The 22,724-nt window shown below is 35.6% G+C and overlaps 1 protein-coding gene across 5 annotated transcripts in view; it reads right to left on the bottom strand.

Moving 5' to 3' along the window:
- The window catches only part of LOC132904862 (cell adhesion molecule Dscam2), a 304,829-nt gene that overhangs the window by 134,387 nt on the left and 147,718 nt on the right, over positions 1-22,724 (bottom strand). For all 5 annotated transcript variants that reach the window (XM_060955649.1, XM_060955646.1, XM_060955647.1 and 2 more), the window contains exon 3: positions 11,345-11,434. In XM_060955649.1, the coding sequence (XP_060811632.1) occupies positions 11,345-11,432 (88 nt within the window). In that variant the 5' untranslated portion in view covers positions 11,433-11,434. The remainder of the gene's footprint in view (positions 1-11,344; positions 11,435-22,724) is intronic.

Below are 22,724 nucleotides of genomic sequence, written 5' to 3'. Positions count from 1 at the left end.
TAATATTACGATCATACAGATTCGAAATTTCAATCACGCTTTGAAATTAATGGACATCTCTGATATCCCTTCTCAATCATCGTTTAAAGAAAATCGTACAAAATAAGGAAAATTAGAAGGATAAAGAAGACAGGCCGAGAAGATAAAATAGTAAAACGATATACAAAAATATTAAAATAGATTCTCCAATATTATTTGACAAACTGTATTAAAAATTATTTCGTTAGATCACTGCAACATTTATTATCATTAGGTAATGTTATAAACGTCAAAATATCGTTATTTACGATAATATTTGCTACATTGTCAGATTTATTCAAACGAATAATATTAATAAGTAATTGTCACGATAAAAAAATCATAGATAACTAGAGAAAATATCTCGTTTAACAAAGAATATGATATTTATGCTTTGTATAAAGATTTTGACTGAGAAATAAAATAAGATTTTTGCGCGAGTGTAATAGCTAGCTTAGTATTCAATATTTTCGCAATAAATAATTATCATTCCGTTATCACTAAGCGAGTAAAACAATCAAAGAAAGACGATCCCATCAACGCCGATCTAAATAATTTATATCGAATCCGAAATCGAAACTGCTCCATTTTTCTTTTCTTTTCTATTTTAATCGTCGAAATATATAACGATAAATCGAAGATTTTCACTGTGATTCGAATAAAATGTGATAATGGAACGCTGATTAAAAGAAATGGTAAGATAAAAGAAGATGAAGGATTGAAAAAAGATGGCTATCGTGCCTCATTAAAAACGTATTCTTTCATGAAACGTAAACGAGGTGAAGGGAAGATCGATGGAAACAGCAACTTGTAACGCGAAGGGAAAATGATTCATATTTTTCAACTTTCTCAATATTTTAATTTTTACAAGCAAAGAGATATGCCGCGATTGTTTTCAATTTGCTTTGCAAATGCATTAGAATCTACAGATGCCGAAGTGAATCAAAATTTGAATTGTTAAATCACATGTTTTTATAAAATCAATTTTACGTGTTTTTGTGACTGTTGAAATGAATAAATTATTCTTTCAAACATTATGCATAAATGTAAATTCTTGGTGATTGATATATACCATAAGCTTATTGAATTTTCCTTTGAACGATAATTTTTTCATACTTGCTGAAAGAGCATTAATTCGAGTTCCATAATGTATTGCTAAAAATACGAATATTTTATTAATATATTGTATCCTAAAAAATATGCAGCTTCTAAAAATAACAGAAGCTTATTCACATGCTATTTTAATACTACTTAACAGCAAAATCTTTAAATCATTTTTTTGTTCTGGGTTTCCTCTATATATTATATATATTTGTATTTTTAATTTTAGGCTTCCTGATATTCAATAATTATTCAAATTTTCCTTCAAATATTGCACGTACAAAATTTCGTAGTAATACATTTTTGACCAATAGTATACGAGTGTCTTACGCTATAGCACAAATAACTGATTCAGCCATTCATTTGTCTTATTAATTTCTAAAATCAAATAATAAATGTCCTAGCAGGTTATACCTCAACGAAGAGTATTAACAAACCAAACAACTCCGTCATCATCCAGCTTTTTACAATACAAACACCGAAAACACACAAATCCAAATCCATCATTCGCTAATTAAAAAATTAAATAGCCCGAAAAAACCTAGAAACAACGTTCTGTTAGCGATTCAAACGGAAGAAGAAACAGGAAACTCGTTCGCATGCTTATCTTCCATTAAATTCCACCCCTAGCGAAGACCAAACTCATCTACATCTAGCATCCGTTCGTTCGCGTAAAACAAACACAGCTAGAATTACCATAGGTAGGAGATTCCCTGCTGGCGAAATGTTAACAACGATCGCTTTCCAAACAGGTCGAAAATTCATCATCTCGTCAACGTTGAAGCACAGTCGAAAGCCACGTGCAACGTGTATCCGAGGATCCGTGCCCACGCGATGCTTCCGCGAAAAATACAGACAGCGAAGAGGCATCATACCCCTGTAGTCCCTGTCCCCCTGGCCATCCCCGTATCGATTTCTGCCCGATGGAGTATCGCGATACTCGCTCTTTGCCGCGTCTACCCCTTCGCCAACCCATCCAACAACCCCCGCTGCCTGCCTGCCATCGTTGGTCCACCCTCGATCGCCATTCTTTGTGACTCTGGCGGGCGACCCACCACCTCCCGAAGCCTTTTTTTTTTCTTCTTTCTCTGCTACCCCTCGTGTCCTTCGTCCTCCGACCATTTCCCTTGCACGCGTGTTCCTGCATCACCGTGAACGGACATTAAGCGAAGGTACGTGTCCGCTGGAAAATGGACGACTTTACGGTGGCTACCGTTATTCCGGTAGCTCGCATCTTTCGCACGAAAACGTCACTGTTAGGGGAATGATGAAGGGGGTGTTTGAACGTGCATGGAGTTTTGAAACGGTGCGATGTAGTAGCTGAAGAAAGGTGTTCCAACATTTATCGTTAGACCGAAGATTTCTATGCGAGTTCGTATTTTTTAAAATTTAATTAAGAAACTATAGAACCTCGGGAGAAGGTCGTTTTATCTAACGGCTACCGTGGAGAGCATATTTTATATATTTGTAGAGAATGGTTGGTCGTGTGGTAGTTTAATGACGAGATTACTCGATGTTGAAACCGTCAAATATATTTTAAAATAATTAATTATAAATACAAAGTCAACCGTAGATTGCTCGATACGGGTCATTAAAAGAATGTTCGCTAAGCCGCTCGGTACTAACTGATTCGCTAAAGACTGTGTGTTGATCGCTAATAAAAATCGCTTGAGCCTGAGACTGAAAAACTGGCCACCTTACGATCGTGTTCGTTTATTTATACTGGTCGAAGGGGTACCAGTAAATTTCCATTCGCCTTTGTTTGCCGGTTACACGTGGCGGCGATATTGTTTTGCCCGGAGTTGGTTTATTATTACATTATGTATATCCTAACGATATCAGTATTCCGAGGCAAAACAACAGCGTGGCTCGAATTGTCCTCTAACTCATGTGCCGCCACATATTTTTGCGTATTATGTACACTTTTGCATCTTTCAGTTTTCTACAAATGCGTAAAAATCCATAGTTCTCTTATCTTGGATTACAGTATATATATATGTGGAAAATATATACAGTGGCTACAGAAAGTATTTATTATGGCATTCGCGTACCAACTGATTCGATTCGATATTAAATTTTGTACCAATGTCGATATTAAATTTCTTGTTTAATTCTTGTCTTTTATCTCGTGGTACTTTCATTTGATACTATGGAAATAACATGTAGAATTTGAGAAGAAAAGTGTTTCTTTGGAAAATAAGAATATTTGCCAATATTCTTTGTCAGTATATATCGTGTCACCGTGTATATCGTGTTTACTATGTAGAACATTTTGAAATTTCATTAGCGCTGTAATGGGACACGACTATGCTGATTTGATTAGTTAAATTTGAAACTAACCTGAAGATATACGTAGGAGTTACGATATGTTTATTGCAAATGTATATTTAATAGAAAATTAACATACAGTATGAATTACCATATCAAACATATACTGAATATTAAAAATGGTCTCTGAATATTTAGATTTATTAATATAGATTTATTAATAAACGACAGTTGACTATTTAAATACTTTCGCATTATCTGCAAAATGTATACTTGCACTAAATATCTTTGCAGTCTCTATGTACATTTTTATATTTTGAAAATATAATTATGGTAGTCGAGTTTCGTCACAGATTTCTTTCAAATTTACAACCGATAAAACTATGATAATTGAGTTTCGTTACTGTTAATGAAAGTTCAAGTAGTTTCATATAACACACATAATATATTCGTGAAAGATTTCCATAAGTATTCGAATACAATCGCGAGAAACTGCATATGGGAGAAGCTAGAGCTTTTATTATAAGGAAGCAATTAATTACCAGGACGAACACTGTAAGGAGAAAAGGGTCTGCGTATGGTCAGACGCAAGTTATCTTCGCCATAAGCGTCATCCTCTGACGCTTGATTTAAAAATTCACGTGAACAAAACTTTCCCACATATTTCTTTACTTTCTCACAAACCCAACCCAAACAGGTTAAAACTTCCAGAACTTTTATCGATAATATAATAGAGTTTAAAAACGATCTACAGAAGAGTATTATACGATTATAAATATTAACTTTTAAAATTATTTATATTCCATGAAAATATTCTGTGGAATTAAATTTGCACCTTTTTACATGCACATATAACTGTATGACGTTTATTGGCAATGATCATCTTTGTTATAATCAATTATTTACTTTATAAATTCGATCAAACTTTTGATTAAAACCGCCACGAAATTGAATTTTTAATACCTTCATCGTTTTTAACTCGTAACGTTAATTTGAGTGAAAGCAGGGAAAAAGCATTGTGAATGAAAATTACGTGCTTGAAGTAGAACGAAGCACGGTTTTTTATTCGTTTGATTTTGCAACGGCAAGTGTTATAATTATTGGTGCTTCGCATCAATTCTAGTACTTTAGCTTAATTGTTCGTTAATTAACTGCGAGAAATTAATTAATACTTCATTCAGCTCGTTACAAAGTTGTTAATGCGGACAAGTTATTCGATGTGGATTCTGCTGAAGCAGATCTCCAAACATTAATTCGAGCTTATCGAAATCCTAATTCTTGGGCGGATGAAACCGTTGTTAATTAAGAAACAAGCGCTTTTAGCAGGGAGAATTCTAATTAAACTATTTGTTACATGATCAGTCTTGTTTAATTCGTTTGTTCTTTTATTTTTCTACTAAAGTATTTGCATTATAAATAATCAAAAAATGTTGGATTTCTATAATTAACATTACGAGAAGAAAATACTTCCTGGACATTCAACTTTTTATCCCCTTATTTGGCTAATAATATACACAAAGTAAGGATAATTAAAAAAGTTCTAATTTTTATGAATAACAAACTATACATAAATATTATTTATTATGAAATGTTACGTCGAAACAGAAGGCGTTAATTAGGAAACTTCTTACTTTACAAACTGATTATGGGATATTATTTCTGATTTTTTAATTTTCTACTGATGTGCAATTAAGTATAACATCACAAGTATAATGTAAATTAAGTAATTACCTAGTTAAATTTGATTTTCATTTGAAGTTCTTGATTAGTTTTGGCAATATCTTTGTAGAAATATTACGGTGATACTTCGAAAATTGATGTAAGGCGGGCCAAGTTTCTGTTGGAATTGGATTAAACCATACCGGCAGAACAAACAGAGGAAGGAGAAGAGGACTGGCTTTGGTCAGACGCACTTATCTTCAATCCTAGGCTTTAATTCTTGTTTCAATTTTTTACGTGCTTAATACTACTTTTTCGACCTATCGCTACAGTAATACTATCCTCCTTTAAGACGCCTAATTTTCTATTTTCGAAATTTATATTTTATATTTATTTATATAATTTTACATTCAAATTGGAACTTCAAATTGAGACTACCAACGACTTCAAATTCGATTTAATTCCACTATCACACATTTCACCCTAACTTTTTACCATAATTCACCTTCTATAATAACAAACCACTCAATACCTAATCAAATCTCGACCAAACAGTACAACATTAGGTAATCGTAATTAAATGTTATTTGAAATATTATAATTTTTAAATATAAGTAAATATTTTTTAATCCCACTGAACGCACAGAAAAGTTAGGAAAAATCCATCCAAACACTTCATTCTCATCTGAACGAAGCCATCCTATTACCATTAATTACTCAACAAATCCCACTTTGCAGAGCTCTTCGTTACCATCAGGCAGATTAAGAGGAATAAGCAGAAGCAAAATCTCAACGGCGTATACCGACTTGTGCACCGTAATAATTAGCGAACAAGCGATTCGTCAGCATTTTCAGATTCGGCTGATTCGCTGACTTCCGTTCATCCAAAATTAACTGATAAAAGCAACGCTCTTTGCGATCGTTTCTCTTAAATATTTAAAGAATATTCGTTTGGTTTCGATTCTTACCGATATCGAGGACCGGTTGAAATCGCGAATCGTCGTCATCGTCGTCGTATCACCCTGTCGTTTTCTGTCGTTTACTCGTCGATATTTCAACGCAGCCTATCTTCGCTGTCCTCTAATGGATAATTTCCACCCCACCCCTGTTCCTGCATCGAAACTTTGTACGAACGAGCGAAAAAACCCGGTCTGATACGCTTGTTGGCATCGACGATTGCCTCGATCAGAAATCAATAGGCCTGTCTAGAGCGTCTCTTCTCAACGCGAGTCTCTCGCGTACGTTGCTTGAATTATTGCCATAGTGTGACACGTGATCCCAAGATCCTAGAATCCTTGAGACGAGTATGCGTGTCTTTTCTGTGGTGCTGTCTGAGGAGTGGGTTTTACCGAGCTGTTTTTCGTTATTAACGTTTTGCAGCGTTAGATATTGTAAAATATTATTGTAATTCAGCCAAGGCAAAATATCAATTTTACAGTTGTCCAGTCGAGTAAAATACACAAGCGGGCATGATGCCAAAGAAGTCTTAAAAACCACATTCCAAAGTAGAATACCATCAATGCTCAAATTATAATTCCCAGACGATCAAGATAATCCGCAAAATGTTAAATTTGGAACTAATCTAAAAATATATGTAGAAACTACAGGGTAAGATTTAAGCTGTTGTAACAAGTTTAAATTCTAACGATGTAAAAGTAAATTCTAGTGAATTAACTCGAAATCGTTACCTTCCCCAATCTTTTCGATCTACTACAGTACGAAACATCGATAGACAAACTTCAAATGCCTTCCCATAGCTTTGAAATTATACAAGTGTTCTTTCTTAAAATTTTGAAATACCCTGAACGCACAAACCATCATTCCAAGATTCGTCGAATCCTGCGACCTCTTGGCATCGATAAACCGTCATAAATATCATGTCATCGATAAAGTGTCGAGTTTGAAGCGAATATACATATATATAAATTACAAGACTATATTGCACACTTGTTACAGCGAGCTCTAATCTTTTTAACCATCTAGAGTAACAAGAAGTAGATAGATTTTTGTGCTTCTAAACTTTAAAGTGTCTTCTCATTGCTTGGCAATTGCTCTGGCAAAAGAGCCAACGAAGTCTTGAGAAAACACATTCCAAAGTAGAATATACCCTGCACGCTCAAATCATCATTCCAAGATTCGTCGAATCTTGCATCGTACCGGCATCGATAAACCATAAAATGAGAATCACTGAGCTGTTCGGGCCGGAGTGTTGGCACAGTGCTCGTGATCGATTACTCGTCATCCGCGCGCGATGTCCCGAGTTCGACGCCCACCGCCCGCTGCCAAACCAAACGTACTTCTTTCTCTTTTTTCCACACCCCGCCAACCCCTTCTGCAACCCCTTCTCGCCTATCCTCCTACTCGAGCTCGTTGTCTCCTGCTCTCTTTCCCCTGTTCTATTTCCAACCTACGGGTTCCTCTCTTCGGTCGTTGCATCGATCTCTTCTCTTTCGTTCGCTCCCACCTTTCTCTCTCTCCTTCTCTCTCTTTCGACACACGTAGAAAACGGCCGTTGTATACGATGGACGTTCGCACACTCAGACTGATCCTTCCTCTTCTGCTTGCCATCGGGACCGCTTCCACCGGAAGGGAATCGTAGGCGCAAAAAAAAAAAAAAAGAAAAAGAAGAGAGAAGAGAGAGACCAACCACGCGGGAGGAGTCGATCTTTGCCAAATCAAACTTAAGCCAGCCCCCTCGTCTTCCGTCGCATGCTGGACATTCGGAATATGGTTCGCCGCGTTCAAAGTATCGATCGTAGGTGACTAGACGACCAAACTATGCTCTAGTTTTATCTTCTTTCGATTCCTTCATAGAGGACTCTTTCTTGTCCACGTTGTTGCGGACCAAGGTTCTTTATTGGAGGTTGCTTCGAGTCGCTTGTGTGGATTTTTGGCTTAAATATCGAGAGCTTTGTACGTGGAGATAACGACGTTTGAACGGATGATAATTTGCAATGAGCAGAGTTATGATTTATCCACAACTTTTCTTTCTCTGTTTCGAAGCAGATTTTTTGAAGGTATTTCGCTGTGCGGATTATGGTTGGAATATTTAGAGTTTCGTACATGCAGGTGGATAATTGAGTGGATGGTGATTTGGAAGAAAGTGACTAAGATACGATCAGGATCACGATATTTTTCGATTTCTTGATAGAGGATTTACCTCTCTCTATTTGAGAGAGGAAGATGCTTTACAGGGATTTGATTTGGTTCGGCGAATTGTGATTTGAATATTGAGAGTTTCGTGGATGAAGATAGGATTGTTTGAATGGATAGTGATTTGAATAAGAAGATCACTAGTCTACGACCATTCTCGATACTTGCGTTTTATCTCCTTTCGATTCTTTGATGGAAAATTTTCTTCTGTTTTTCGCGATAAAGCTTCTTTACAGAGATTTTGTTTGATTTGGAATAAGGTGACACTAGTCTGCGATCATCCACGACATTTTACGATTCCTTGATACAGGAAATTCCTCCTCTATCCGTTTTCCGGAACAAGGTTTTTTAAAGATACACCGTGCATTTATAGTGGAACAGCTGTAAAACTATAACAGGCGAAAAAAGAACAATACGTATTTCTTTTAATACGATAAATCTCAATCGACGCGTAATCGAAGTTGAGCCGATCAAACGCGTTATTTTTATTCGAGATTAAAAACGCAAATGTATGAAAACCGCGGATGCTTTCAGAGAGTGCGTGTGACGAAGCTTTATCGAAAGCCACGTGCTTCTAGCGCAAACATCCACCTCTGTCCTTAATTAAAATGTAGAGTAACAAACAACGTGTTGAGCAAATAAAACTCAATACCGGAATTAAAAATACGCAAATGATGATCCACCGTGCGTTCTTAATTTACATCCACGGCTCCCGTGACTTTCAAATTATTATCATAATCTAGCCGAACGGGCGACTAGCAAGATATTTATTTTCATTAAAAAATCATGGTTGTTATACAGCATGATAACGTGCGCATGAAAATGTTTCCAACGTGATTGAAAGAAAACATCAGATTTTCTAACTCTACTCTGCTAAATTTTACAATTAGTAGACAAATATAGGAAATATAATTGATCTTTCAGCTTGTAATATTCTTCTATCGTTTTAAATAGGAATATTTGAATCATCCAATATAGAGACGAATGATTTCAAATAATAAACAGGTTTTATCAGGTTTGTCAATTACAAATTTCAATTCTGCTAATATATGTTGATGGATTCATTTATACAATACGGAAATTAATGTTACTGTTTGTATTATTTCAGTATATTAATATTAATTGAAATAATGGTATAATAATAATAGGATGCTAATTATACTAATTAAAGTTAAATAATGAAAATTATTATAGAGTCCTGTATATGTAATTTAGTCCACTGTGATTTTATTTGCTTACAAGAAAAGAAAATATAAATTCAATATTCTATTAAAATTCTGAACGTAGAACTGTTAAACAATATTAATTAATTGTTTAGAATATAAATAAATCAAGTTTCACTTTCTTATCACCCTTTGTAAAGATGTGAATTTAACAGTTTTCGTCATACAACATTAAATTACATTCTGATTAGTTACTTTTTAATAATAATTAACAACTGTATAGATTTCGTAAACATTTTATCCTGGGATACCTAGTTACTTCTCGATAACAATTAACTTTTGTAAACATTTCGTAAATATTTTATCCTCGGATACTTTTAGATAATATCGTATACAAACTTCCTTGCTTTACAATTTAGCATCTTAAGCGATATGAAATTTAGAGTACCACTTCAAAATGCAATCTCTCGTTTTCTAAACCGAAAGAGAAACTCAAATCGCAATCACACGTCTTATCTACGCTATTATCAATTTCTCGATAAACCAATCGGTCAACCGTACAAAGGAAACAATCTCGTTCATATAATGTTTTCTTTGTACTCCACATAAAATGGAATTCAAATTACTCCATACACTTCTGAAAAAGATCGCCAGATTGGGTAGGTCATTGTCTTACGTTGCTTCCATATAATAAGAACGCTATCTGTCCATTAATCTAGACACAGTTCAAGCACGGCAACGCGTCCCCTAGGATACACAAACCCTTTTCTTTCCCCCTGCTGGTGGCTATTATCGAGGCGAGAGAGAGGGAGAGAGAGAGAGAGAGAGAGAAGAAAGTAGAGAGGCAGAGGTCGTACTATGTTCAGAAACGAGAATAAGCCTAGACACTGGACACGCCAGAACGCTGCCAATTCTCCATTGTCCTTGGCAATCGGCCATTCTACCATTTCACCTGTACTCCTTGTTGGGGTGAACATTTTTTGGAATTACCCAGGTGGAAAATTTTGTTGCAGAACGTTGATTTTTATTCCATTATTAGACAAGACATGTCATTACGTGTACAGAAAAATATATTTCCGGAGGTTATTTTGCGAGCTTGATTAACGAGCTTTCACTCTGTTGAATGAAGTATGACGATGAATATCGATCATATAGAGAATAATATTTTTGAAGAGTTTGTGTCGGAAGGTCAATTACAGAATTTTGATTTCGATCGATGAATTATTAGGTTGTCCGAAAAGTTTCTTTCGTTTTATGAAGAAATAATAGACGTACAAGCTTTTTTGTTTTATATCATTTTGTCGAATTACGTACGATCCATTTTGTTTTGTCGAGATAAACACCGTGACATTTCACAGACTTGCTTTCACGTTTGTATGAAGGCGCACTGTTGTAAAGAACACGTTTGTGAAAGAAAGACACTTTCCGGACAATCTAATATAACGATGAAGCTGAATTAAATATACGGAAGATACCATTTTTTGGAATTTCATAGCGAAGAACGAATCAAAGGATTTTGATTCTGTTGGACAAAGTAATACGATGAATACGGATTATAATATAAAATATTATTTTTCGAGATGTTCTTGCAAGATGAATTAAAGAATTTGTATTCCACTGGGTAAAATATGGCAAAGAATTATTTCATAATTTTTACTAAATTCTCGGATTCTGGAAAATTACTGGAAAATTGTATTTTTACATATCTATTATACTACTCTAACATACTAATTCAACTTCCGGAAATAAAATCATTTTATATCGTTGAAAATAATGGAAACATCGAACCGATATAGATAACCGAATAATTCATTACATTCCAAAGATAGCAGATATGAAAATAAATATTTTTAAAAATGTACAACATACACGATATAAGTTTCTATAAATTATAACTCGCAACTGTAAGAAATCAGTTTACAGTAACACGATGTACAAGAAATATAAGTTGAACGATAAAGTTTGAAAAAGTGACTACTCACCGGTCAGAAGGAGTAACGCCACGGTCGAGTCCATTCCCAAAGCCGAAACTCTTTGAAACGCAATCAATTCAACGCATTCTCGGAACATTCCTGTAACAAGAATTACCAGGTGGTTAGGGAACGAAGCAAAAAGCTGGGATCATAGGGTGGCAAGTAGTTTGGAACAGTGTACGTTTTGCTATGATGGATTTTGGGAGTTTCTTGTGGGCGTCGGAGACCGGACGGAAATGGCTTTCCAAGCGATTAATTAGGATAGAAGGTTCCAACGGATTGGTCGGTGATGTATCGATGTTTGAGCGGTAAATACGTTTACTACCCGCATTTATTCGATAAATTTCGCTCGTGAGGTCGTCAAAGTCTATATTAGGATATTATATATAATTCTATACCATGAGATATATATTGGGAATATTATTGTTGAGAATTTTCGATCTTAATAGCCGAAATAATGGTATAGGAATACTAAATTTACACTTAGAATTTATATTAGAATAATTATATATTTATTTGATAAACGATTTCAAAGATATTCATCGATACACACTTGCACGAGTCTCAGCACTTTCTTCCATATCCGACTATTAACTGACTGAACAGTTTACATTCCTTTGTTTTCGAAACGCCGCGCACACACATACTTGCACACTGATATTCACATACAAGTATTACTACTACGCAGCTAACCTAGTCTAGCACATAAAATTATACATATCTCAATAATTATGTACAACGCTTTATGTAACTTTGTGTATTTATTTATATCTAAAGGATGCGTTTGTCATAGAAGAAAATTAACTTCACCAAAAAAGGTGAAAAAATTTATCCTATTATTTATCTATTTTTTATTTATTTATTTTCTATTTCCATTTATCCTGTTTTATAATTTAAAATTGCTTCTGTTTAGAAAAACAATCTTATCCTTTTATCAGCAGGTATTTTTTACCTCAGAATTAAATTTGACATAAAAATCCAAAGGGATATTTAAATAATTCATTTAACAATATTTATCTTAATTTGAAACAACTTTCATTTCATACGAGCAAAATCAACTTCGGCCAAGTACAAGTTGATCCTACCAAATTTGTCATAATTCTGTTCAAAATAATGAAACTGTTTGCTAGCACGGTATTAAACAACTTTCGTTCATAAAATCAACTTAATCCATGTAACTCAGAATCGAGTCAAACTTCGAAACGACATTCGCTGCAAAACCTACCATGGTACGAAGCAATTCTCATTCATAAGATCAACTTCACCTAGAAATGCAACATTGAAGCAACTTTTCTGTGAGATTTCATAGGTTTAGCAAAAGATATTTTGCCAGCCTATCTTATAAAATCGTTTATACTAATACAACTTATACTTAGTTAACTTCGTTAACATACTTAGAACAGAACAGAGCTTCGTTAAAAATCTAGAAAATTACGGATCTTTTATTATTCCTCTTTGTTTTTCCCACTATACAGTGTAAACAACGACTCGATCGATTAAACTGAAGCTATTGGAACGTCCTGATCTTAAAGATCATTCATATTAATAAGGCTTAAAGATCCATAAAGTAACGTTTTACTGAAAAATCGTTGCCACATCTAAACGCGAATCACAGTTGCAGATTTGTTATCGTCAACCTCTCTTTTGTATTATTCTAAAGCGAAAATTAGGTTTCTATATTTTAAGGTCATTCTTGTTGATACGATTCAAAAATCGTGTTGTAGCGTGAGACTTCTCAAAATGTCGTTAAAAAAATTAAGAAATAAATCGCACTTGCAAATGTTTTACTAAATGATCGCGGATTTTGTCATTAGCACCTAATGCCCAATATTACGTATCACGAGTTAGGTTTGTATGTTTCGTATTGCAGTCATTCGTATTGACGTAATTGGAAAATCTCTGAAAATTTCTCTAAAAGGAGTGTCGAAGAGGATGGGACATTTTCGAATCTTTTATCTTCGTCATCCTAATTTCACGTCATTTTACGGGGTTAGTTGGACGAGTTTTGCGAGAGCTTTAACGACGGAGACAGTTTGAGAATCAGAGGGCGAATTAGCATGCTGCCTACGCATCTGTTGACCATTAATCAATTAGCGCGATTCCACGAGCATGCAGGCGGTGTAACGACTGTCCAAGCGATAGAGTGTCCCCGTGGCGTAAAATTTCAGTTAAATGGCGCACGCTCGTACTACGCGCGTGTTAAATGATCACGTCGAAAACCGCGGCGAGAGTAAAGTTTAATAACGCGACAGAAACGGCCATCGTCAAACCGTACCGGCCAGACCATGGTGGCCGTACGAAATTATTCGCTTTATGGTGCAATGGTGTATTGTGGTTGTTCATGGTGAAGGATAACGCGCAATGTTTTCGGGAATTTGGTTGGGTTATTGGACGTGAAATGCCGGTGAATGGGCATCGTTGGTGAGGATTATGAGGTGTGCTGTATAAATGGAACGAAAGCAGGTGTCGAAGATAAATGTGATTTTTGCTATATTTTTTTAATGAACTATTATAAAAGAAAATGGTAAAATTGGAATAATATTGATACGCGAGATATACATATAAGAGATAGAAATCGGAAGATCAGCTTCATCTTTCATTGTCGAAATATATGACTAATGCCCAATTTTCCAACAAAATAAATGAGCGTATGATGTACGCTGAATAAATCGTATGAAATCGCGTGTCGGATATAAATGTGATTTTTATCAGGTTTCTTTAATTAATCGTTGCAAGTAATAATAAAATATGCTAAATATTGGTACGAGTCTCTTAGAAGCCACAAAAATCAATTCTCTACTTTTTTATAAGTTTCACAATTTTACTGTCGAGGTACATAATTAACGTTCGACTGTTAGAAAATAAATAATTCATTTCCATAATTTTGCTTATCGAAGAAACATGGCATAAATAGTAGCGGCAGCACCTAGACTCGAGAATCAACGTTAGTAATCGATAATTAGAATCTAAATCTTAATAAATTCGATATCCTATTATGTCGTTTTTTAAAAAGTAAAACTACCTTTGCCTTCATTTTTCTTAACAAAGTAGAATCATTTTATCATTCTACGTAGAATTAATATTCATATGGCAAGGAAAGTATTTGAGAAAATTCTACGATTTCAAATCCTTCGTATAATTCTTCCTAAAAATATTTTTAAAAATATTCACCTCTTTGTAATATATTTCCTGTTACAGTTAATCAATAAATAATTCTTACCCGTGTCAATTCGATAAAGCTATTAAACGTATTCTACATCTGTTAATTCTATAAAATTCTATAAAGACGTTGCTTTGAAAAGTAACATGATGTATAAGTGAAGGAATTTCTGTTCGAGATTCCTCGAATGTCCAATGTTGGAATTGAAACGTATTAGGCTGAACGTGGGTACACGTATAAACCGGTCGATAAGCGATAAGATTGATGATGGCGTGGTTAAGATATTCATTTATTTCTGAAGAGTGACACGCTATTTTTCAGGACGCTCTTCGACGAGCGTAATACATTTATCTTAATATTTCATGCTGTCCAGGGAGCCGAAAACGTGTGTGCGTATGTATATATATAGAACGAATGTAACTGCGAACGTTGGAAATAGAAAGAATTACACGACGTATTTTATTTTTTGCCATTCACATTTTATTCTATTCTAACTCTAAGGGATAACAGTAATTGTAGCTTTCCATTTATATTATACTCTTTTTATTCTTCGTATAAAGCTTTTATTTAATATTCAAGGGTCGAAGATATTGTGATATATGGTAAATGGTAATATATGATATAAGAAATATTTCATCCTCTGTGTATAAATTGAATTTTAAATTTCAAGGCGATTCATCTCCCTATCAACTTTGGAATAAATCATCGTATTCAAATTCTCTTCTCTTTCTTTTCTTTTCTCTGATGCAAGAGGTCTAAAGTAGGTATGGCTAGATATTACAAATAAAAGGGAGGAAGAGATTTTTTTATATCGACATATTGTTGAAAATGGCAACGTGAGTTCGTGCTCTCTCTCCATATGCAGATGCGCTAGTTACAAAAAGCAGTAACTAGAAGATTGTGCTAGATACAATCGATAGACTCAGTCGATAGTTTTAAGATGTTCTCTTGTTTCTCTTTTCCCATAGTCCATGTAAGTGTGTGCAATAAAGGTTTTTCGGTTCAGAACGGTGTGATAGATTTATCCATACAAAATAATAATAACTATTGTGATCCTACCTTTAAGTATAGAAATAACAACACATATAAAGAACTTTTCCTTCCTGTCTAGGATATTCCTACTATTAAAATATAGACAAAATTGAAATTAAATATGAAACTACTTTGCAAAGTGTTTCAACTAACCCTTCATTCCTTCAAGATTATATTTTATTCACTTTTTGATAATTCTCCCAAAGGATGGTCGATTCTTCGCTTTCTCAAGATCTTTCGATAAAACATCAGAAATTAAACATTACCAATATCCTCTATCCTTCGATTCTATCTTTTTATTCTCATTTTTTTTTAGTATTTTATACTCATTTATCAAATTGCAACATGCTACTCTTTATCTCACAATTCTTCATTCTTTATCATCCTTCTAATCATCCTTCGTCATTCCCCAACACAGAAATTAAATTAACAGAACATGATCGTAATATCAATTGCTTGCTACTAACTCATGCTACCAATAATTACTATGATTACTTCTTATTAAATAATTAATTAATTTTTCACATCATTTTCAGAGCGTTTGAAAAACAAGAGAAGAAAATTACAGTCAAAAATACTATTCCCTATCCTTCAACTTTGTCTTTCACCTCTATCCATCCTCTCTACTCGTCTTCCATCATCCGTGAAAAAATACGCGTACCACCAAACCCCTAGTTCCTCGATTTCTTTTTCGTACAGCAGACTAAAACTCCAAGTATCCAGAGTCGCACGTACTCTGCACCGCGGTATAACTTCAAAAAGGCCACGCACGCTGCTGTAGTTGGTTGATCCCAGCGGAACGACGACGACGTCCGGGTTATGGTCGCGTGGGGGTTTACGGGGGTTGTAGGTTGGGTGGTTGGCTTTAGAAGCACATTTCGTTGACCGGACAGAAAAGCACGGGAATAGTTCAGTAGGGATGGTGCGGTTGTACTGGTGTCCGGAAGCGCGACGACGGTCATTTTTCACGGCACGGACGTCCGTTTCTGGTCCACGATCACCGCGAAATACAAACAAAAATGGGCCAGGAAATATGCAGGGAATGAATAGTGGCTTCAACTGACTTGTTTTCCGCGTATAGTAACTTTTCTCTTGTTTCTTTCTTTTCTTGCATCTTTAAGAGGTTAACGAGTAACGAGAAGATTAACGTTGTTTGTTAAGAGGTGCATAATTGTGCGTACGTACTTCGCGGTCACGTGTTATGTAAATTTGCTGGTTTCTTAATGGCACGTTCTTTTATCTTGCTTTTAATTATCGTGATTTTCCGTTCTATGCGTAAATTTAATTTTAACATTATAATTGAGAAGGTTATTATCGATGGTTCCTCTTATGACTACATGAACCGTTTTTTCCTTTTTAAATGAAATTGCATGAAATTTTCATTTTAATTCTTATAATTTTTCGTTGTATTATAAATACTGAGAAAAAGAGATTTGTTCTGATACTCAATTTTATCATTATCATTGAATGTGTAGCTTCCTACATTACTTAACACTTTCTATCATATCACTGTGTTTTATGAGTTAACTTATTAATGCAACATTCGATGTATATTTATTTACAACAATTTTTTACAATTAAAAGTACGCATATGTTGGAATGTCTACAATTTTCAGCCAGAGCCCGGTAATGAAATAAAAATTCAATCTTTAGGAAACTACAAGAAATTGTTTAATAACTTCTGATTGTATTATACAATAAATACTAAGAAAAAGAGATTTGTTCTGATACTCAAAATTTTATCATTGCCATTGGATGTGTAGCTTCCTACATTACTTGACACTTTCTACCACAATACTGTGTTTTATGAGTTAACTTATTAATGCAACATTCGATGTATATTTATTTACAACAATCTTTTACAATTAAAAGTACGCATATGTTGGAATGTCTACAATTTTCAGCCAGAGTCTGGTAATGAAATAAAAATTCAATCTTTAGGAAACTACAAGAGATTGTTTAATAAAAGAAATTGTTCGACTTAATCCTACGATCGTTCACACTTATAAAATTACACTAATATACTTACGTACTTACACTTTATAAAATAAATTCCAAACAGATCATTTTATATATTACGTTCTATTAAACGTTTCCTCTTAATCTTCGCGTATGTAGGTAAAACCTGAAGTTTGAATAAAATAATAAAAGATAACTAAACAGCTAGTGGCTGAAATAACTTAAAAAGGTACTCAACATGAAATAAATTCACAAAAACGAAATACTCTGATAGTTGTTGCCAGTGGGTGACTTAGCGACCAACGACAAATATCGTCTCGGTTCTCTCCCCTGTCGATCGTATTTTTTCCTGGTTTATGGTGCGTACACAAGAATTTACTGTTAAGGTCTCTTAGGGTCTCTTTTTCTTGCACAGCCGAATAGCGACCAGCTTGACTAAAGTAAGCCCAAAAAGGATGATTTATGATCCGACACGGTTTCTTTCCAAGCTTTTCAGGGAAATCGACCCCTGCGATCGCAACGTATCATGCGATATGAGAATGGCGCGGGCGAAAAGAATTTAAGCTCAACCGTTTGATAGGAAGTAGATAGTTGGAAATTGTCCCGAGATGAAAATTTTCGAGAATATTTTGCTAGGAAGCTTGTGACGGAGAAAAATTGAAAATCTTCAATGTTTGTGGTTAGTATAGTTACTTTTTACGGTCTGCTGAGAATATAGAACATGGTTAGAATATGGTTAGGATATGGAACATTTATCAAATCAACAGACACGTGGAACGAGATCCAGATATAAGCAAACCGTAGCTAATGACCGTGTTGTCGATGCGACGTTGAAGAATAAAAGAAGAAAAAGAAGAAGAATATTGTACAGAAAATATTTCCTTACGAAAAATTATTACATAAAACTCAACTCTTCACTCGAGAATAAAGCGATATATATTCGACATATTATAAGCGTTAAAAAAATTTATAACTTTCACTTCTTCCATTTATCGTTCGATATACAAATTACGCTCAATATATTAACACGTTCGTCGCCCAGCGTGATTCGGCTAAGTTTCCTGCGGGGCCCAAATCCGACCGCCGGTACGCAGAATGTAAATAGAGCGACAAGCAGGAATTCATCGTTTATCACCTTTGAGTCATTGTAAAGAAAAGATTATTTATTTCTGAAATGGAGAAAGCGATAAGCTATCCAGCTAGAGTATTCCGAGGGATCTCATGGCAGATATCTCAGATCTTTCATTTAGTCAAGAAGCATACTTGTGAGACGTACATCAGTGATTTTTTCTTCCTCAAAAGTCTATAACTATTGTTCGAAGTGCCCAAAATCACCCCAAATGTGTTTGGAATGTTTTAACGAATACCATGCGACATAGAATAATGTAATATATTATCCAGAATATAAATTAATAAAAAGTATGGTATAATGTGTTTTTAATATTTTTATGTTGTATATCCTATATATAATATCGTATGTTTAATTAACTCGAACAAGAAGAGCGTCACCATACTTTGGTGATGGGGTCCCCATGGAAGTATACCCGTCGCATAAATATGTGCGACGTGGTGACGAACGTGTTAATACTGTACAGGATAATGGTATTTCACATACAGTAAGCTCGTTACTAACTTGAGATGCAATCATTATAATTACTAATGTTACACAATTAGAAATGGAATTAGACCATTTATTAGCAATATTTTTTATTTTTCGCCGCCTCTCGAGAAGGTTGCAATACAATTAGTATACTGTTTAGTAACTAAATGGGTAATCTAATCGCTGTTGCATATGTGCGTAGATAAAATACAAATAAAATAGAAATTATGTCATACTTTTTAGCGTTTTTCGAAGTCAGTAATATTTTTTGGCAGAAAGTCTTTTATTTCGCATTTCGGCAGCTTTTGACGCGACCAATACGAAAATTCGAGGACGAGGAATCATCAGGATCGTTGCTCATTCGACCCCAAACTGCAACGTTGCGATTTTTTGCAATTTAAATGCAATAACAACGAAGCATTTTCATGGAGGACAATTTCATGGAGAAAGAGTTCCCGTTACAACATCCTCTCGAGTTCGGTTAGCTTTGCAATTTACGTTGCATGTAGCTGCGAATACAAATCGGTTTGATCGATACACCGAACCAATGGATCACTGTCGAGTTTCAGAACTCTCGTTCATTTGTTGTAAAGAAATGTGTCGTTGTTGCATCGTTGTCGTATCGTTCGTGCGGTGAAAAGATATATCGGAAAAATTGACGTTTCATTGTACAAGCTTTTATGAGTGTCAACCATAAAAGATATTTGGTGCACGAGAATTATTAAAATGGATTGTTATTTCCCTTGTTTCTATTATACTGATTTATCGCGAATTCCATTTACAAATTTTTTATTTTATGAAATACTTCACGTTCCTGTTAATCATACACTGAATTCGTTACATTGATATAGCCATGACTATTCGTGCGATTAATATTTTAAGCAGCAGTGGAATTTTTGTTAACTCCCGACGTGTTACTATGTATTCCAAAACTCTGTTCCAAGTATCGAACGAAGACTTTAGCTACAAAGCGCGATACCAACTCTTAAACGTAATTTTTAATACAGTACAAATTAAGGACGCAAATAAATAAAAAAAAAATACTACAAATCAAATTACCAATCATTACATACAAAGTATACCAAAGACTTGAGCAATTACCTACTCACAAACTAAAAAATAATTTCACAGAAGGAAATCGCCTCTCATATATATACAATCCTCGTTAAATTAACAAGTAAATGGCCAAACAAAACATCGACGTTTCCCGACCCAATTTCACGCCCGCATACAGAACGAATAACCAAAGAACCCCCATAGAATCGCGCCAAGTCGCATTCAATCCCTCGATTCGAGAGCCGCTGCTTGTACTCTGCGTAACCATTAAACCACCCTTTCCTCGTTCGCTCGCTATCTTCCTACAGAGAGACGCATCTCGAAAACACACACAAAACGGAAAAGGGAAGAAGAAAAATATTCCACGTAAACCAGGAAACGGTAGTTACGTTGAAACGATAGCGCGTAGCGTACAGAGAAAATACGAGAGGAAGATGGATAGGACAGAAAAAAAAATTATTAAAGGTCTCGACGACGACGTCGACGACGTTGGAACATCGCTACAACCGGGATCAACCGTTTCAGTATCGCATGAATGCATTATTCGCCTGAAACGCGCTCACCGCGGTGAGTAACCATAGACACGCGTGCAGAGCCTCGACAGATTTCGTTCGATCATGCGACCGAGGGAAAAAAGGTTTTTTCAACCTCCCTGCCCCGCCGGGGGTTGTCACTTTGCGCTGACGTTTGATGCTTTTACTCTGGCGTCTCTCTCGCTTTCGTTTCTTCTGCCGTTTCTCCCTTTCGTTTTTCAAAGCTTTTTGCATCGGTGAAAAGAAGCCAGGAACCGGGCACGGGAAACACCGACGACGACGACACGATTTCCTCTGGTCGTCGTCGTCGTCGGTGGTTTTTACGCTATACACGCGTCGAGAGCATCGCGAGCGTAACTCGCCTATACGGCGAATGGCTATACGTTCGTTACAACGAACTGCATGGAAAAGGGAGATTTTTTCGTTGATATTCGATTCGTCACGAGAAAGGGAGCCTTTCAGGGGCTGTTTCTTTTCCCTTTTTCTTCTATATTTTTCTGCCAGTCTCATGGCAGTGGTTTAAGTCGAGTGGTTGAAAGGGAACGTCGATGGATAGCTTGGTTTGATCACGTTAGAGACGGTTTGACGAGGTCCTCTCGCCGACTTTCGGAGTTTTCAGAGGTTCATTGGTCGCTTGATAGAGTTTCGTAGCGAGAAATTCGTACGATTTGGAATTTGAAGCTTTCTGCAGCCTGGTATCGTGATGTTATTAAATTGGAAACTTCAGTCAAATGGAACCCGTTTCATATCCCTTTCCAAGCAATACGAATTACGTCTGAATTTTCCACTTTTATAATTGCCGACGATTGATCACGATCGTTCGAGTATTCGCTAATCGATGACAAACATTTGCGTACTCTATCAATTGGAATTTTAACTTGAATCCTCAGAAGATTGGAAAGATCTCTTATGCAATTGCAGCGACTGATAAACGATAAATCCGTGTAAAAGAGAGCGTTGGAACCGTGGTGACGTGAGTTGTAAATTCACTATTTAGTTGTCTTAGTTATAGCTCATTATTGTATTTAGTTCACGTTAAATAACCATCGTTTTTTGTTTAATCCATCTTAAATAAATAAAAAAATCCTACAGTACCTTAATTTCCTCGACACGTTCGATACTCCTTTACGTAAATACTTCTTCACCCACACGACAAAGAATTCTCGTCGTATCCTGAAAATTACATGTCTCGATGCATTTCGCGGCGGCTTTCGCTTAAGGATACCCTCCGGTAATGGAAACCATTATTACGGCGAATATCGAAAGGATTTTGCGGGTAAGCGGGCAAAGGGAAGGGGGAGGAGCGGAACAGGATCGGGTTTAATCGGTGGAAAATCTACTTTGCCAGAAAATTACGATATTGAATTCGTTGGCACTTTAACAAGTCCCCCACGGGCCGAGTCTTCGCCGCGATCGATCGATTGCAGAAACTCGGCCCCGCTTTTGTCCGCCACCGCGATACGTCTAAATCGCTTATCCGAACGTCTCTGCGTTCTCTCACCTGTTGAATACCAAAGAAAGTTCGCTCGGCGGGCGCGTCGATACGCCGCCGCGCTCAGGAATAACGAGAAAAGGGTCTCGCAGTTGGTTGCGCGCGAATAATAGGTCAAAACCGGTCACGTGCCGACCTTTTCCTTCCTTTCGTTCGTTCGAACGATCCCTTTCTCTTTCTTTCATTTTCTTTTTTTTTCTTCTTTTTTTTTTGTGGGATGCGTCGACGCGTTCTGATGTTTCGTTTCATGCCTCGCTTTAGAGGAATCTTCAACTTTGCGTACAGTGGCTGATGAATGAAAGTATTCGAACGCTTGACCGTAGAAAACTTGTATGCATATATCGTGTGCGTTATATAAAACATTTTGAAATTTTTATTGTAATATTATAATAGTATTGTAACGAGACGTGACTCGTGATTATGTCAATTAAGTTTGGAAACGATTTGGAAATGTAAGTGGAAGTTAGGAAGGATTTATTGCGAATGTATATTTAGTAGAAAATTAGTACGCTGAAGGAATAACCAATTAAACTCGTGAAAATGTTTGAACATTTATC

The sequence above is a fragment of the Bombus pascuorum genome, chromosome 3, assembly GCF_905332965.1.
Source record: "Bombus pascuorum chromosome 3, iyBomPasc1.1, whole genome shotgun sequence".
NCBI lineage: Eukaryota > Metazoa > Arthropoda > Insecta > Hymenoptera > Apidae > Bombus > Bombus pascuorum.
The sequence above is the reverse complement of the archived record's forward strand: the minus strand, read 5'-3'. Positions and strand labels throughout refer to the sequence as shown.